The following is a 19,343-nucleotide window of genomic DNA, read 5'->3' as shown; positions in this document are numbered from 1 at the left end:
AGCTTTATCTGAGTAGGATTTCTCTATTGGATTGTTTTGTTTGAAAGCAGTTGTCAAAGTAAATCAACAGTTTTAAGTCTATATTTTTCTGATTTTGATAAGAAATGAATATAACATAACAGATGTGATAAGAGTATCCATCATAAGACAATATGTTACTTCCAATACAGAAAAGAGTTGATGATCTCTGCAATTATGTGTGCAGAAAAAAAACATCAGTATTGGTTAAACAAGTTGTTAAATATCTGCATATCAAATATCGGCAAAAAAAACAACAACATCACACATCCCTAGTTTTAAGTTATTTAAAGACTAAAATGAGGTCTGAATTGCTTGTAGCAATTTAAAAAAATCTGACAATGGAACAAGAAAAATACTCGACAAAAGACTTTTTTTTGGACTGGTCAGGTGAATGTGGCTCATATTTAGTCTAAAAAGAGATTTTCTACTGAAAATAAGACAAAAACACTTGATAACATTTCAGTTTTACCCAGAACACCCAGGCTCTGCCCATCTCAACCACAGGCGACACAGTTTACAGACAGACAGGTAAAAGCGGCTCTCTGAACTTGTTGGTTTGTTTGTACTCATACATTTCTGAGCAAATCCACCAAGTTTATTTATTTAAAGACAGATTTGCACCTTTCATCGTGAATGTCACTCCTGCTCCTATCTTTCTGAGTTTCCTGATCTATCAGCTGTCCTATCCTCCCTGAAAAAGACATAACAGGCCTAACCCTGCTCATGAAAACATCAGTTGAAGCAAACTGTCGTGTAATGTCATTGGCTGAAGGAGAGAGGAGTATTTTTATTCCTGTAGAGCTCTTTTCCTCGTCCAAACGACCTCAAACACCAGGCTTTACTACCTGTTTTTACCTTTCTTCTCCTGTCGCTAACGCCAAGCCAACACCTCCACACGCCGCTCTTTTGACCCTGACACATCCACCCACAAAGGGGTGCCAGGCCCTTCTGTAATATCCTGTTTGGAGCGCTGTTTAGGGTTACGCTCTGTGTCGCGGGGAAAGTGTGAAGGAACGAGGAAACGTTAGCCCCAAACAGGACTGGAAATCTGATTAGTCCGCCTCGCTTTCATCTTCTATAAATCTGCCATCTGGCTCCATGGCGATCAGTAAAGACTGGACTTTATGTGACACTCAGACTGGACGGGGTGGAGGAGGGGCGGAGGAGAAGGCGGAGGCGGGCTTTTCACTTCCCGGCCAACAACAAAACACACGGCTAACAAATCCAAACTGCTACACACACTCTTTAATTCCTCATGTCACCGTTTGAAAACACTGAAATCAACACACATCGTCCAGAAACACACACACAGTTAAAGTTAAAACAGGTGGAGGCCTCTGCGTGTGTGTGTGTGTGCGTTCTCAGCTCATCACACATATAGTCTAACACAGGCCGGCATGCACATAAAAACACACACACACGCTACACACTTGCCAAACCCAGGCTGTATATTGGGTTACTGTACTGAGAGTAAATACTGCGATTGAGTTACTGATAGAGCTGCACAGTGTGTGTGTGTGTGTACAGTGTGTGTGTTCTCTCAGTTTTCTCATACTTATGAGGACCAAATGTCTTCACAGAAAAACTGAGACGTCTTAATTAGATTAAGGTTAAAAATATATCAGGAATAAAGAGAAATTTTAGATTATGGAGTAAAATAAATACAGTTTTGAATTTAATAAGAGGTGTGAAAATTAAAAATTGTCTACTTCGATGTCATTTTTTGGTCGTCACACTGCAAAAAAACTGAAATCTCATCAAGTGTTTTTGTCTTATTTTGAGTAAAATTGTCTTGTTACATTTAATATGAGCCACATTCAACTTATCAGTGTAGAAAAATGTCTTCTTCCAAGTTATTTCAAGTAGAGATAGGCTGATATGGATTTTTTGTGGCCGATACTGATTATTAGTAGGCAAGGAGGCTGATAACCAATATTTGAAGTCGATATTAATTTGCAGTCAAAGTGAAAATATTGGCGTAAAAAACTTTGAACAATACAAACTCCAACACTTAACTTCATTCAAATACCTTTAAGCATATGTTTATTAAACAGCTCCCAGGCTTAGCAGCATGTTTTATGAAGTTAAATGAGAACTTAAAAAATAAATAGCAAAAGTTTTCTACAGTAAATAAAGTTTTCCAAAATTTCTATGTAACTGCAATAAAGCTGGACAAAATTGAGTGAGTGCTGCCTTTTACCGGCATGTAATGCAGTTGAATTAATTTTCTGTTTGGTTTTGCATGACTGATTTTAAATGACCATTTAGGGCTTCCATAGTGTAGACAGGGAGAAATTGTGTGCAGAGAAGCATCAGAGCCAAAACAACACAGTTTTGAATGGGTTTCATATCGGCCGTCAGATTAAAAAAAGGCAAATGCTGATATGCCCCAAAATGCCAAATATCGGCCCCCTAATTTAAAGACAAAAATGAGGTCTGAATTGCTGTAACAAGTTAAAAAAAATCTGCCAATGGAACAAGAAAAATTCGCTCAAAAATTTGCAGAATACTGTTTCAACACAAGTAACTTTTCTCTCGTAAACAACTTGAAATAAGATTTTAGTTTTTGCAGTGCACTCTTCCACACACTAGAAAAACTGAATTCTTATCAAGTGTTTTTGTCTTATTTATTTGAAATAGTCTTTTTAGACTTAAAGGTAGGGTTAGCGGTCCTGAAAAACTAGCATGAATGTGAATGTAGCATCTCATCAGGACTCTGCCTAGCCCCTCCTCCCCCTCCCATTGGAGCTCCTCCAAAGCAACGCTCCTGCTCACATGCACGAACGTCGCTGATTCACGAAAGACAGACTCAGCACATCATATTATGTTTTGCACTACGTCGAGTCATGTCTCATTTAGAGGTAAGGAAACACCAAAACGTTAAAACGTAAAGCTAAAAAACAAATAAACAAACATGACTTTTGTTAGCTAGCATTATCCACTTTTACCTGTGACACCATATCAGGAGTAAAGCTATAAAACAAATAGTTCATGTACATTTTCTTACTTACTTACTAAATGTGATTTTTTTTGCTTGTCAGAGCCCCTGTGGTGAGTTTATTAGACTCTGATCCAGACTACAGCCCAGAGCCAAGTGCCTCATCAGGTCAGAGGGGACAGACCCGAGGTGGAGCAGAGGGGCAGTAGTTAAAGGCAGGGGAACAGAAAAAGAAAAGAAAGCCAGGTGGAGGGTAAAACGACAGGACTGGATTTGATTGGTTTAACAGGTTGGCTGATGTTTTCCTGGGTTTTCTCCTGCTGTAGACAGCAGATATTATTCACTCTCATTTAAGACGACATCATGTGTTGCTGCCATCCGGACATATAGATCATTTTAACCAGTTAAACAAAAAGTGTGTCTGAATCAAACTAACAATTTAACCTTTAATATGAGCCACATTCACCTGAATAGTCCAGAAAAATGTCTTATTTCAAGTTGTTTTAAGACAAAAATGAAGTTAAAATTGCTTTAACTAGTAAAAAAAAATCTGCAAGTGGAACAATAGAAAAGTTACTTGTATTAACATATTATTCTAGTTTTAAGCAAATTTTCGAGCAAATTTTTCTTTTTTTATTGGCTTTTTTCTTTTACTTGTAACAAGCAATTCAGACCTCATTTTTGTCTTTAAACAACCTGAAACGAGACATTTTTCTAGACTGATAAGTTGAATGTGGCTCATATTAAGTATAAAAAGACATTTTCTACTGAAAATAAGACAAAAACACTTGATGAGATTTTAGTTTCAGAACAAACCAGTCACAGCCCACGTTAAAGAAAACCTGATATATGGAGATTTAATGAGCGCAGTACCAAAGAGATGTTCCTGAACAGAGGCAGGCGGCCCGAGCAAAGCAAGTCCAATAAAGACCGTGTTCCCAGACTCCTAACTCCTCGGGACTGTGACACACACCAGAGACAGATCCCAGATCAGTCCGTAAAGCCCTGTGGTAAACTCCCCAGCCAGGAAGAAAATCCTGTTTAATTTTACAAGATCCTCTGGTCCCTGAAAGCCTCCGTGATGGGCTGGTTCGCTGGAGGGGGAGCAGGAAGAGGCGGCAACATGCAACATCTCATTCACTGCGGTGGAAAGTTTTACATTAAGTTTGACGTGAAATGAAGGACGGAGGCATCGAGGCAAAGAGGAGTCAGAAACTTGTTTGTTTTAATGCAGACTTCAGTTTCTCTCTGACTAACCTGCTTTCTGTCATTAGATCTGACTTCACTTCGGCTTTTCTCAGCCTTTCTCCAAGATGAGAACTCTGTGGTTTACTCCGACTTCAAACAGATACAAACTCATTTAGAGAGATGTGTAAAAACATGGAGTGTGTCTCTAAGGTTTCTGTTTTCATATGAATCAGCAAGGTGCCAGTATGGGCTGTGTAGATCTTTGAAACAGCAGATCCAATCCAACCTCACAATCCAAAAGTCACTCATTGAAGCTTTAAAGTAACCACATTAGAAAATGTAAACAAATGGATTTTTCAGGAACAGAACAAAAGAGGAGAGGCCCGGCCTGCTTTGGTGACCCGGAGGCTCACACATTGGTACACCTCACTCACTATTTATGTGTCTTTATTGTGCAAAAAAGTCCCAGACACTCTCTGCGTTCTCAGGACCGCATTACGCTTTCTATCCCAAATGCCTAGACAGAAATTGGGAAAAAAGCCTTTGGGTACTCTGCAGCCTCAGCTTGGAGAACGACTTAAAGCTCCAGGAGCTGGCTCCTTAAATTTCTTTAAAACTAAAACAAAAGACATAGAGGCCGGCTCTGTAAGATGTCAGTGTTTTAGCTTGGTTTTTTCCTAGAATGTGATTTTAATCCATGATCTTGTGTTTTATTGACTCTGCTTCGTCTCTTTTTGTGTTTCCCTGTCTGTAACTTTGTGTTTTGATGCTGCTTGTCTTGAACAGGTCTACCTTGAAAAAGAGGTTTTAATCTCAATGGGACCAACCTGGTTAAATAAAAGTTGAATAGATAAATATAAAAGTAATAATCTATTATCTGTCCATTCATCCATTTTTGGTCTATTACGTTAAGACAAACATTCAGGGTCCATAAATCAAAAGCAGCGAGTCTTTTTTTTGTGTTTGCACAAAGAGAAAAAAACGTGAAAATGTGTGCGATCCTTTGCTCTTCAGGTTAAAGTGTCTAACCTACAACAGATAATCGGGGCCATGTTAGAAATAAGAAAAAAGAATAATAATTTACGAGCATAATCTCATAAATTTACGAGAGTAAAGTCATATAAAAATAAACTCTGTAGCTTTAGTCTATCAGGGGAGCGCCTGTGCTGAAACAAGGACTGTGAAGCATCTTGTGAAGTTTAACTTTAGTAAAAGTTTCACAAATAAGAAGTTATTTAATCTTTTGGCTTATTAGCATAAAAACACAGCCGTAAGTGTATAAAACTTTTGACTTTGTTATGCTGATGTTGTGTTTTAACTTTTCAGGATCCTTAAGGAAAAGATCGTAAAGAAACTGGGGCTTTGTGAAGAACTTTGATAGAGTTAGAAAGTTATTCATGGAGCGCTGATGGCCTCGTAGATTAGGTCTTTCTCCATGAGGCTCGACCTCGTGCAGGAGGCCTGGGTTTAAATCCAGTCTGTATCCTCTTTCCTGTCTACTTTTCTCTGTCTTATCCGATTAAAGGCATAAAACACCAAAAAATAACTTAAAAAAGAAATATGGAACATTGCTTTGACAAAGCAACACCTCTCTGCATTCACAGCAACGTAGACTGAGAGCTACAAACGTGCTTTTCTCAGCGCTGGGGAACTTACATTGTCCTCTGTGAAGCGCGGCTTTTGTTCTAATGAAACATCTACAAACTGCAGCTCCAGTAACACATGAAACAGAAATAAAGAATAACTTCACCCAGAAGAGGCGTAGCATCATCAAAATCATTTTACACGTGTGAGGTAACTTTTTTCATACTACTTGTCTTAGCTCTACTGATAGCCTATAGCTATGGACTAAGAAGCCTCATCTCTTGCTGTGTCAAAATTTAGCTTCAACTGCTTTTTTTCTTGTCAAATCAAGAAATAAGTTTAAGTAACAAAACAAAAAACACACCAAACAACAGCTTCATATTGAGAACCTCTCCTCCAGCTCCGTGTCTCAGGCTGTTTTAAAGCCGGCTCAGGGTTATTGACCACATTATCACATCCTACAACGCACTAACAGCCTGTTTTCACATCTTTAATATCAGACACAGCCTCTAAACCTGCAGGTAAACTTCACACATCTCACTCGTTTCTGTCTGAACACTTGAAAAGCTCCGACTGGACCGTAAAGTAACTCCATAAAACTTTCCCTACAGCAGCATCTCAAGTTTTCTTTCCATCCCCACATCCATATTTCCACCATCAGACCTGGATGTTGAGCGTTATCCTATTTGCAGGCGGCCTCTGTGGGATGATGAATACATTTCAATCTCCTCTCTGGCTCCGACTTCAGGGGCTGGCTCTGCAGCCAGGATGTCGGTCTTATTGCATATCCAGAGAGATCCATCACACACAGGCCTGCCTCCAGCACATGCACACTTTAATCACTTTCACTTCCCTTCACTCATGCAAATGATGGGAGGATCTACCCTTTTTAAAGCCAAGAAGAAGACAGGAACACGCCTCAGCGCAGTTATGAGAAAGATGACAAAAGGCTGGAATATCTTTGTTGAGTCCAAACCCTGTTACGAGGACTCTACGATGAGAAATGGCACTGAGATAACGTCAATCCAACTGGGTCATTGTGTTTGTACTCGGCTCCATTTTTTGAGATTCATCCAGGAAAATAAAGCGCTCTGCGTGGAGCTCCAGCTGTGGAGGAATACGCCGGAGTTCGTCCATATTATGTTCAGCTGTGCGCTCCTTCAAATGATTTTCTGAGAGAGCTGAAAGCTGCTTTTTTTATGCTGCATCTGTGACTTTTTTTCATTCCCTTTCAGCAGAAAAAAGCACAATTACTCAGCGATTTCTCCGCAATTTCATTCCTGTCATGTCTGAAGAGAATGTGTAACAGCACTGAGACCATCATGGGGCATTTATCTCCCCACTGAGGCCCAGAAGAATGAATTCATTTGGTTTTGGAGCGGGTTGAGGGGGATTCTGGGATGAATTTGGAAAAGCAGTAAAATGTGGATAAACCGTGCAGAGGCAAAAGATTTAAAGCTGATTTTTTTTTTTACTCTGACGTGTGTGTGTGTACCTGTATCTCTTATTGTCCACAGGCACGATGTCCATGGCGATGTAATACTGCTGATGAGGGTCCAGACCTGCGATCTTCACTCTCATGGCCGGAAACATCCTCCTGAAACAGAGAAACACATATCGATTAATCATGTGTCCCAATCCCCCTCACCCCAAATACAGGGTCATCATTCAAAAATAAAAATCATTTTTAAAAATAAAAAAAGGGGTGGGGCTGTTAAGATAAATAAATAAATAGAAAAATAAATAGAAAAATAAATAAATAAATAAATAAATAATTAAATGTATATATAATAATAAAATATGTACACACACAAATATAACTGTACATAAATACATACAAAAAATAAATAAATAAATAAAATTATATATATATATATATATATATATATATATATATATATATATATACACACACAAAATATACCTAAGACACTCTTAAAAACACATGTGCACAAATACATAAATGCATTCTTAAAAAAAAAAATTAAAAAGAGGGGACTGTAAAAAATTTTTTTTTAAAAATAAACAAATAAATTAATCTATATATATAAATATATACATATAAATAGAAATATTTACACTTACAAAAATACCTAACACACTCTTAAAAAACTTTGTGCACAGGTACATAAATACATACATACAAAATAATAATAAATTAAAATAATAATAAGAAGAATAACATTTTTTTTTTAAAAAAAGGGAATAACATAAGGGGTTGCAGGGTTATGTTGGTAGCTGCCATGTTTTCAACATAGGATAGAAACCGTTGCCAGGTTTCAAAAAAATTTCTTGGTACAACCCTTTATCGTATATCTAAATATTTCTAGATGGACAACACACATGATGATGGGGTCTGTCCATTTTGATAAAATTAACCTTCTGGCCTGAAGAGAACAAAAAGCAATCATGTTAGCTTGATAGCTACTACAAGAAACGTCCCCTGGAAGGACTCCAAACAGCGAAACTAGTGGAGAGGGCTCAAGACTTGGTTTTATCAGGTGAACCTGTGAGAGCCCTCAGGTCTTCAGGTCCAGGATTTTTAACAGTACCAAAAGTTCACACAAAGAATCCTAACTTTTAGTTCAATATATATTTATCTTTTTTATTCACTGCACTGGTACTTTCAGCTTTTTCATTTTGTATCTTTAAGTTTGAGATCTACAACAATTCTTTGTTACTTCTTTAATCTTTTGATATTTTATTATCTTATTTGTTTCTTTTAGCTTAGTTTTTTTTTTTAATGTTTCCTCATTAAGGTCTCCAGATAGCGTTTCCATAGTTCCTCAGGTTATCTGCAGGGATTTTAGTTAACTGTGGGTTGGTGGGTCAGACGAGCAGGGTTGTACACTGATGTGTTGTTTCTTGTTTTTTGTTTTTGCTTTGTTTTGTTTTGTTTTGTTTTGTTTTGTCAAGCACTTTGTGATGCCACCATTGTGCATGAAAAGTGCTTTATAAATAAAGTTTGATTGATTGATTCAAATCTTTTAAAACGAGGCCTGTCTGAAAACAGGAGCAAAAACCAGCAGATCACCTGAGAACAACAGAGACTCAAGAGATCTCACTGAGGGTTTACAGGCAGCTGGGTGCAGAAGACCTCTTGTACAACCCACTTCACACTTTAGGAATGAAAAACAGCAAAATGTCACAGAAAAATAAATAAAACAGAGGTTGCATTTTCACACAAGGTAAGTCAGGATAAACGTACGGTGTGTTTACATTTCTGTCTCATTATCAGTGAGTTTTCTCCTCTTGTTGAATCCTCACCGACAACATATTTTGCCTGACCGTGCAATTAGACAACAGCCAAAGCAAAAATAAACAAATCTTTCAAAATAAAAGCACAAATAAATACTTAGATACAGTAAATATCAATTAATAAATTGATGAACACAAGAAATGCTTTGGTTTAAAATCTAAATTTTATAACACAAAGGAACTCTGAGACATGAGTGGTTTAAAAAAAGAAGACCATAAAAAAATATTAAAAATCATATCATATCATTCCTCCTGAATTTCAGAGCAGCAGACCTGTTAAAGTCTTGAAAACATAAATACTCCCACAGCTTCCAGGTGTATTTTCTAATGTAACAGACTAAAAACACGTTGATACAGCCGCTCTGTGTGAGCTGCTGCTTTATGATCCTTACACTGATCCGTACAAATGTTTGCTCAACTCTTTTTTGGATCTTTACACTCAGCGTAACAGCCAACAACATCATAACAAACAGGTGAGTGCAGCTCTGTCTCTGTTACAGGATAAAGTCTGTTTGTGCAGAAAGCTGAGTTTTTCTACTTCCTGTTTCATGAAAACACACTGATGTGTGAGCTGCAACCTAAACTGAACACACACTTTTTTACCTTAAAAAAGAAAAACAACCAACATGACAGAGAGTCTGCACCAGTGTTTGTTTGACACTAACTGCTCCTGATTGGCTCATTAGGGACATAAAATCATCCAATCACGTCACTTCCTTTGATCACCACATTTAACTAAGAGGAGATTCATCTTTAAAGGGAATAATAATCAGATTTATTGAGAGCATGTGTGTTAATCATTTTCACTTTGCTACTACTGGCTCTTTGAAGAGTGTTACAACAGCTCAAATGTGGTTACGTCACTTTTGTCCCTTCTCTGCTCCCGTATTTATCATTTTCTTTACTTTTTTTAACCTCTGACCTTTGCACTTCATAACTTTCTGCACTTTTTCTTATTTCTAACATAAACATTTTTTATATTTGAACTCCATTGTTGTATTTTGTGTCGTAAATGTTTCTTTTTTTATTTTTGACATATTTATGAGGATCAGCTCCACCCGTTTCGGAGCAGCAGCTCAACGTTTGACCATAAAAATGAGGTCTAAAAAAAGAAAGAGAAGGTGGAGTCTTACAGTAAATAAAAAAACGAGACACTTTGACTTAATTCCTTGTTTTGCACTTCAAAAGCAACTTTTTTTAGGATTTCATTTAAAAGTCGTAAATCTAAACTTCTCTAATGAGAGCAGAGGACTGTTCTCCTGCGCCCCTCCCCTTCGCGATTTATGGTTTTATTATGAGCAGGCCGTGAAGTATACACACACACACACTCACACACACTCAGTCACACACACACACACACACACACACACACACACACACACACACACACACACACACACACACGCCCATAGTCGCGTCCGCCTTCACTCTGCTTCAGCGCGAAATGAAGACTGCGCCCTTTATGAGCTGATTCCCAATTTAAAGCCAATTCATAAAACGCAGCAGAGCGGAGATACAGGACATAATAATAATAATAATAATAATAATAATAATAATAATAATAATAATAATAATAATTACTATAAAATAATAACTATAACAATAATAATAATAATAATAATAATAATAATAATAATAATAATAATAATAATCTATCATTTAATTTAATTGATAATAATGTAATAATTTAAGAAGAGACCAAACTTTGTAAAAATAAATAAATAAATAAATAAAAATTAAAATTAAATAAGAATTAAATAGAATAAAACTAATTCTAATAAATAAACCAAGCAGCTCTCATCATCAGAAAAAACATTCAGCTGATTCTTTTTATTATTATTATTATTTTATTTTATTTTATTTTATTTTTTTTGCGCCATTTTCTTTTTATTTTAGCAATAGAATTTAAAAAACCAAAGAAACTTGTCCACAAATGCTGCTTAAAAATTATGGAATTTTTAGTTAATTTTTTTTTTATTATTAAAAAAAAAAACTTTTTATTTAGAGTCTGGTCATTTTCATTTTTTAGCAATTACGCGCCGTAAAGTTGAAACAGATTTGTATAATCAGCGTTAGTTTTTTGCAAAATCAGGCCTTCATGTTTTTAAAAGTCTGGCATCAATAAACTTTTGTTCCTATCTTTATCTTTGAGGTCTATCAAAATAAGGATTTTTTTTCCCAATCACTGGCTGTGAGTTCATATTTAATAACAGATAAATGCTCTAAAGTTCCGCCAAAACACTCAAACTCTCACTATGAAGGTTTTTTTTTCCCCGTGAAGCTGAAGCAAAGCTGAAAATCACTCAGGCCGATTGATGTGAGCAGAGGAGGGAAATGTTAGTGACGGGGGGCGCAGCAGAGCGCGGGGAAAGGTCTTTCCTGCAGGATCCACAGGTCAGCTCCTGCTCTCAGTCTCGGTTTGGACTGTTGGCTCGGGAGAAAAACCCGGAACATGTTACAGAGAGATTAATTAAATCCAGCTCTCCTTATTCTCAGACATCAGGGATAACCTGCCGCGTCATGAAGGCCTGAACACGACACAGCGGCCTGCATGTGCAACACATTAACACCCTGCACACACGGCTCAGAGATGTGTGTGTGCGTGTGTGTGTGCGCGTGTTGCTATAACTGAACTGTTCTTTTGAAATGTCAAGTTTGTGGGTCAACGCGTTTGTCTTTGCGCCTGCGCACACGATGTTTTATCTCGCATCTCCCATAACTTGACTCTGAATACTCATTTTTTTTGAAGATGTGACTACTTTTGAATAATACAGAGATTATTCAAATGATGAGTACTTCGTGTGGTTAGTTTGAGTCTTTTTATTTCTGTGCGTAAAAGTTAAAAAATGACCGTTAATTCGGTTTGCGCCTCTGCATGAAGGCCTTTGGGTCTGACGGGGTGTGTTTACGTGGTAAAGTGTGTGTGCGTGTTTCAGCCTACCTGCCCGCCTTGGTGATGATCATCTCAGTACCGATGTCATGGAAACGCTTCCACAGGTCCGCGCACTGCAGCTCCACCTGGATCTCCTCCATGGAGGCCGGGGGCGACGGCTCGCAGGGACCCGGGGCCAGTTCGTCAGGTGAGCCGAAGGAGCACGATGTCCTCTCGGCCAGACCCTCTCCGTCCGAGCCGGGGCTCGCCTCCGAGTCTGAAGGGGAAATGAGGGTTTTGATGAGAGGGCAGCTCTGAAACAGTGGAACTAATGCGCCTTTGGCTTTTTACGCAGGAAACTTGGCGCAGCGAGGAGGTGCAGCGGTTCTCCTCACTGACGCCAAATCACCTGCCGTCTGCTGCCTGAGGCGACGCAGCCGAGTTTGTCTCTCTGGCTCGGCCGGTCGTAAAGTCCTGGGCTGATTTCAAAAGCAGAATAAATGCTGCGTAACGCCTTTGAACTGCGATGTAGAAAATATTAAACTCTGAATTGGACCACACAAAAGAAGAATTCTACGGGGAAACGTTCAGAAAATGAAGTTTTTCCTTCGAGCTCTCCCTCTGGAGCGAGTTTAACAGACTGACCATCAACACAGTCACAGTGTCAGAGCAGATAAAACCGTTTCCTCCATCCTGAATCTAATCCAGACCTACAGGGGAGATTTCCATTCGTCTGGAGCTCAGGCTCTCAGATAGGAACCAGAGTGACCTCTGAGTCCTCTGCGTTTGGGTTGTGCAAACTGTTTTTTTTTTTTTAATCAAAATCCAAGCTTCAAGGGAAGAGCTCAGTTTGTAAAATCAAGAAGTTTTTCTTTTATTTACCAAATCAAAGCACATTCCTGCAATTAATTACACTTTAACACCAAATGTAGAGACAAACAAAAGAAAATCTATTCTATCAAACTTAAAAACTTAGTGATGTTAAAATGTTTTAGACGCTCTAACCTGATGAAACCCTCACATTATCTTTTGTGTCACTTTTCTCAGAAATACCTGATCCCTAAATATCCTTCATCCCCTCCAGCTCCTCCACCACCACCACCACCCAAAGGAGAATCTAATAATGTATTATTTATCGAGCGCCCCGACACGAGGAGCTGGACTTGGCAGACTGACGGGCACAAATATGGTTATGCAAATTCAGAGCTGCTGTGAGACTGGACTGAGCCCCGGGCCAAACCACCGAGCCGGGCTGAGCCAAGCCTGCTGGAAACACGAGCACAGAGAGGAGAGGAGAGGAGAGGAGGGATAGAGATAGGAGGAGGAGGAGGAGAGGAGGAGGAGGAGGAGGAGAGGAGGGGTAGAGGGTCTGTAATGACACAGGCAGAGTTTCCATCATCTTTGTGGGAGATCCTCTCTGTGTCACTGCAGCTGGTGGGACTGTCACACACTATTATCTGCAGCTCCTCTGCTTTGAGCTGTTCACACACTCACACACACACTCACACACACACTCACACACACACTCTCACACACACTCAGTCAGAAAGCTGAAGAAGAGGGCAAACAAAGACGAGCAGAGGCCTGATGTGTTTGGATTTCCTCCTCATGTTGAAGCTTTAACTCAGAGTTTCTGGTTGTTTTGGTGAAAACGTAAAATCAGGTCTTTGTTTCATGCAGGTGTGTTCTCCGTCATTTTATTTTGAAACTAATATTTCACTTACTGTATCTGTATGATTCTGAATGATATTTTTTCTGACTTCTGATTTATTTTAGAAATTTTACATTTGATGATCGTTGCTTTAAAGTTTAAACTCTGTTCCTCTTTATTTCACTCCAACAACAACACTTCAACAACTTCTTATCAGGCGTAAACGCTGTGATGGCTCAAAGGTCATTTTGGTGTTTTTAGAAATTACTCCTGGCTTTGCTGTCAATCTGAAAGACACACTGACGGATTAATAATCCAGATTATTTCAGTTTTGAGCAGCTCTGTTCTAACTGGTTTCCATGAGGTCAAAGATCTCTGAGGAGTTTTGGTCATTTTATCCCGTCCCAAAAATCACATTTATTAAATTTTACTCTATATTTTGATTCTATTTAAGAATCATTTCTCTTGGTCCAAAGTTTTTTGTATCCACTTGCTGAGTGTTGGTGTGTTTTGTTTGTTAAATTACAGCTTTTACAGTTTTTCTCCTTCTTTCATTCAGCACCTGCACAAAGGGACACATCTGAAACTCTGTCCTGAGTCTGAAGAAACACAAAGAGCTTCAAACTCTAAATCAGAAACTGGTCTCACATTCAGTAGTCTGAAAAAGTTTCTAGAAGACACAAAGTATCTGCAGCAGAAATCTAATCCTGGGGTTGAGAGTGTGTGAACCGCAGCGTTCAGTAGAAACACACACACACTCCAGAGAGCTAACAGCTCGAATGAACAGGAACTGATGAAGAGGAGGGAAACACAGGCTGAAGGAGCTGTCTGTGTCACTAACCAGACACACACGCACACACACTCTTTAAAATGATAATATGAGGAGTAACACTTCAGGCCTGGAGACAAATGTTTTATCACCTTAAACACTTGGTACAAAAATTAAAAATTATATTAAATTAAAATGAATTAAAAATAAAAATAGAAACAGAAACTCTGTTATGATAGAGAACTGAGTTTCTGAGACACTTTTCTTTCTGAAGCTTCAGTTTGTTTCAGTTTGAAGCTGAATGAATAAAAAGTGACGTTTAGTGATGAACAAAAACTTGTCCACTCAGCAAAACGCAGCTCTGACATCTGCTGTGGTTAGCTCCTCTCCTTCTTTATCTATACACACACACACACACACACACACACACACACACACACACACACACACACACACACACACACACACACACACACACTGTATCTTGTGGTTGAACGCTCTCGATCAGCTCATGCCAGCCTCATTAAACTGAAGTTAACATCCAAAGGAGCCACTAATTGATCTGAATTCAATCAAGGAAGCTCTTTACATCACATTACCCTCTGAGTCACAGTTCACACACACACACACACACACACAAACATCAGCACAGCCAGCTTAGGAACGGCTAACATTTGCTGATAGAAATAGTGCAATTAAAGAAGAAGAGCTGTTTAAGTGACTGATGCACCTGTGAAGGTGTTTAAATTATAATTATTAAGCTACTAATGAAGCAGAATTTTACAGGTGTGATTGATTTTAGGCCGCAGCAGCTAGAATCTTTTGGACCTGATTTTTTTATGAATTTTAAAATTCAAGACACCTTTAAAAAAAAAAAAACAGATCTGTGTCTTAAAGCAAATTGTGTTTTCATTTTATCAACCATGTGCGATCAGACATATTGAAAGCTACAGTTTTATTTGGCACCTCCTAAATATTTGAGACTAGATTTTTTTAAAGCCTTTTAAAAATAAAGCAACACATTGTGAAAGGGCGCTGTGTCTGATGCTTCTGCACAGGTTTTTAACACACATTTTTAAATGTCCTGAAATAGATTTTAATAAAGAATCAGATCCAAGTTTGGCTTTTCAAAGAGTACATTTTTCTGGACATATTAAACATTTTTGAAGCTTAAAAGCAAGATTTTCTTTCTGTATGAGGGTTTTATTTTAGGAAAAGTCCATAAGAGAGATTTTAGAAATTATTTTTTCTGTTGTTGGAAATCTCCACAACAAACGCTTATTTTTGTATTTTTATGTTTTTTTTTTTGTTTGTTTGTTTTCTATGATGTACCAATCCATCACAAAACTGTCTTTAACTTTAAAAGAGATATTGTTTTGATTTAATTCAAGCAATTAATGCCTGATACTTCATAAATGTCAAATTTAACACCCTAACAGGATTTTCAGTGCCATCTTTGACATGTGAGTCTGCTGAGGCTCATTAAATGCAGAGAGAAGTTCACTTCATGTGATGTTCAGACAGTTGATGAACCTGCAGCAGAAAGTAGCATCCTGACAATCATCACACACCACTAATGCACCAAATCTACACAATCAGAGCACCTGCTCTCTTTCCTTCTGATGGAGACTCAGTGAAAGCTTCAATCCGGCACACACTCACACACACACACACACACCGCTGTCATCAGCCTGCAGAAAGCAGACTAAGAGATTCATCAGTGGGGAAACTCTAGGAAGAAGTGCCTGTATATTTTGCAATCGATAAAAACAGTAACAAACACCTTTAATAGGAGTTTGTAGTTGTAACTTAGTTCTGTGCGTAATATCTGTGCGTAATACCTGTGCGTAAAATCTGTGCGTAAAAGCGTCAGCTCATAAATCACGTATTTTCGGCTCAGTGGCATTAAATATGAAGTTATACTAGGTGTAGTTCATCTTGTTAATTATTGTATTAAAGGGCAGGATCCCATGGATGTGGTTGCAGCACTTTTGTGAGGTCTTACTAGCTGAACCGTTCCGCTCTTACAGGCAGACCGTTAAATGTGAGCCTGGTTCAAACCCTGCCTCCCTCAGTCCTGCCCTGTTCTCTCAGGCTAATAAACGTGTTATACGACCAGCCGGCTCCCAGCCTGGCCCGCAGCTGAGAAAAAATAAAATCACTCCGTTAAGGATTCCTTCAGACCACATAATCTGACCACAGAGACTCGCTGTTCTCGGTCACTGCCACCCGACGCGTCAAAGCGGAGGCTTTGGGACCCGAGCAGGACCCACTGAACCTGCCAGGAACCCGCCTGCTAATGAGCGGCACCGAGGGGGGCGAGGGACCGGGAACTGGGTAATTCATTCTGCCACAAATCCTAAAACTCCCCGGGACAAAACCTCAAGGGGAGATGAACAGAAAGACTTTTCTGCCCCGCGGAACCAGAGGTGACTGGAAAAGCAGAGCAGGCTGTTTTAATGATGTCTGGAGCGATGTCTGCCCGTTAAACACAGAATAATAAGGAGCTGTTCGCCTTCAGCAGCACTCGAATCAAACTTTAGTTAGAGACAGCGCCACAGAGCTGCTTTTAAACACGAAAATAATATTTTTACAATTTGACTTCATAAAGCAAAATATGTTTGTACAAATCCTCCTGTAACTGCGTTTTATTTTTCTGAACACGGAGCTCCCAGAGCAGAGACGAGCTGTGCGTAAAGGCGCAGCGCCCCAGAGGTCAGCCTGCCTGGAGCTGTCCGAGCAACAAGCAGTGTGTATATTTCTAAATTAAACATTAAAACAACTTGTGATTTGCAAATGATGCATCAAAAGGGCAGAAAATGTGTCTATAACGTCAAATTAAATCCACATGACTGAGAAGAGGCCTCGTTTGAATCTTTGATCGTGCATGGAAATCATTCCTGACAAATTAGCAAAATGACTTAACTTACTCTTTGCTTTGATCAGAGGCTGAACTGAACCGTCTGTAATTTTCAGCTTCATGGCTCAATCAAATCCGCAGCTCTGCGTTTGTCTCAGCTCAGTGTGAAGCAGGAAGTCGCGTCTGTATGATCAGAGTTTATTTTGATTCTTAGAAACTGAAGACGCAGCGAGATAAATATTAAAATATCTACAAAATGAATTCCTGCAGAAAAAGTTGCTTCAAACCTTATCCGCAACAGTAGTTCCAGAAAATAGTTTCTTTCCTTTTTTAAGTTTTCAACATATTTTTAAACTTATTTTTACGCTCAACATTTCTTCTTATCCTTTTAAAAAATATTTTTTTCAGCATTTTATTTTTTATTTTGTGTTAAAAAGGCCTGCATTTAATTTACCAGTGTTTTGGTGGGGGCTTGTTGATTTCTGTCAGATTATTGCTTAATTCATCTTTAAACTCATCTCTGCGCTCACTTGTACCTGGACCTTGGATTTTTTATTTATTTATTTATTTTTATTTTTTTGCATGGGGCGCTTCACATTTCACTCTTTATGCAAACTTTACATTTTCGCGCAGAGGTCAGGGCCTTTCCTCAGCTGCGTCTTACAGGTTTTACGATGAGTGAAATAGAAATGCAAAGCGTTTTTTTGCAACCAGCGGAGGCCTTCCTGCAGGCCTGCAGCCAGATAAGACACATTTAGAGTCAAAACAGGAAAACAACTTTACGCCCTGACTCAAATTGTGGCACCTATTCCTTTTGGAGCTTTTAAAAAATAACACTGAGGATTCCTTCAAATCAGTTTTTGCTCAGATAAATATCTTTTAAAATTTTCTTTAAAGGTTTATTTGTGGATTTATTAAGGTAAAAAGAAGTAATTGAGGACTTTTCTACGCGCACATGTTCCTGACACTGTCTCCCTGACTGTAGGCCTGCACACGTTAAGTCTACAGGCTGCATCTGAAACAATAAACATTTTCTCCATGTGTCAGAGCGCTGCAGCACAGCTGAACCTCTCTCTCCACGCTCACACCGAGCCCGTGGATCTTACAGCCGTGATCTGACTCGGCACAGCTCGCTCCGACATTCAAACACAGTGATGCATGTCTGCGCACTGACCCGGGTCCATATCCAGACAGTGCGCCGGGTCCTCTCCGTCCGCGGCGAGGCTCTCCATGGACAACTCCAGCTCCTTCTCCTCCCAGCCTCGCAGCTTCCTCTTCTTGTTGGAGCCGATCAGGGCTTCCACGGAAAAAGCGTGGGCTCTCGAGCTCAGAGCTGCGGCAGATCGCCTCCTCTCACTCATTTCTCTCAAATCCACCCGAGGGGGGGAGGACGCGGCCAAAAACCCTCTCCGTGCGTCCAACGCAGTGATCGAAACAGAAAAAAAGCACACGTCAGTGTTTACAGCGGGAGGCAAACTCACCAAGTGTTCAAAGTAATCCCAACTGTGACTAGAAACGCCGCGTCAAACTTTGAAGGGCTGAACGTGCCATCCTGGCTGCGCGCGAGCTCGAGTCCGGGACGGTTGACCGTTTGGATGCGGTGTGCCGCTGTGCGCGTCTCTTCGTCCTTCCTCTCCGCGTCTTTCTTTTCTCTTTCTGTCCCCTCAACTCCTCGCTGATTGATACTCACTTCTGGAGGAGTTTTTTTCTCCAGGCACGGGGGGCGGGGCTATAGTGATCTGTCAAACTACAACAGCCAATGAGGAGTGAGACAAGGGAGTGAGACAAAGTTCGCTGTCCAATGAGGGCAGAGGTGGGAGATGTGCGTCCTGGCTGCAGAAGTCTGATGAACTATTCCTATAATTTCAAATGTTGAAAGAAAAAAATGTACATTTTATTAAATTGTTTTTGAGTTAAAGCAGTGAAGGCTTGATGCACGGATTCACCTTCAAAAAGTCAAAAGAAATCAACAGAATTTGTTATTTAGATTAAAATGAGTGATTTTATTGACCCCGCTGATGCAGTTGTGTCTCCTCTTTGAGCTTCACACTCTGGTTAATCCACCAGCGTCTGCATTTGACGACCTCGGATAAAAACGCATTGAAGGCCTCTCATGCGGCCTCCCTCGCCTCATGCCGACCATCCCAAAGCCATGCTAAGATCTGCAGCCTTCTCACTGCATGTGTGTGTGAGAGTGTGTGT

The 19,343-nt window shown here is 39.4% G+C and overlaps 1 protein-coding gene across 2 annotated transcripts in view; it reads right to left on the bottom strand.

The window, feature by feature from the left end:
- tbx15 (T-box transcription factor 15) overlaps positions 1-19,020 on the bottom strand; it is a 41,043-nt gene extending 22,023 nt beyond the window's left edge. Inside the window, exons 1-3 of one of the 2 annotated variants that reach the window (XM_074694827.1) lie at positions 18,316-19,020; positions 11,931-12,138; positions 7,227-7,328 (exon numbers count right to left, since the gene is read on the bottom strand). In XM_074694827.1, coding sequence (XP_074550928.1) covers positions 7,227-7,328; positions 11,931-12,138; positions 18,316-18,502 — 497 coding nt within the window. In that variant the 5' untranslated portion in view covers positions 18,503-19,020. The remainder of the gene's footprint in view (positions 1-7,226; positions 7,329-11,930; positions 12,139-18,315) is intronic. The other variant, XM_074694828.1, reaches the window with a different exon arrangement.
- Between the last annotated feature and the right edge of the window lie 323 nt (positions 19,021-19,343).

Source organism: Halichoeres trimaculatus, unplaced genomic scaffold (genome assembly GCF_033239565.1).
Source record: "Halichoeres trimaculatus isolate MK-OKI-2021-1 unplaced genomic scaffold, fHalTri1.1 fHalTri1_scaffold_19, whole genome shotgun sequence".
In the NCBI taxonomy this organism is placed as follows: domain Eukaryota; kingdom Metazoa; phylum Chordata; class Actinopteri; order Labriformes; family Labridae; genus Halichoeres; species Halichoeres trimaculatus.
This window is presented reverse-complemented; position numbering and strand designations above follow the sequence as displayed.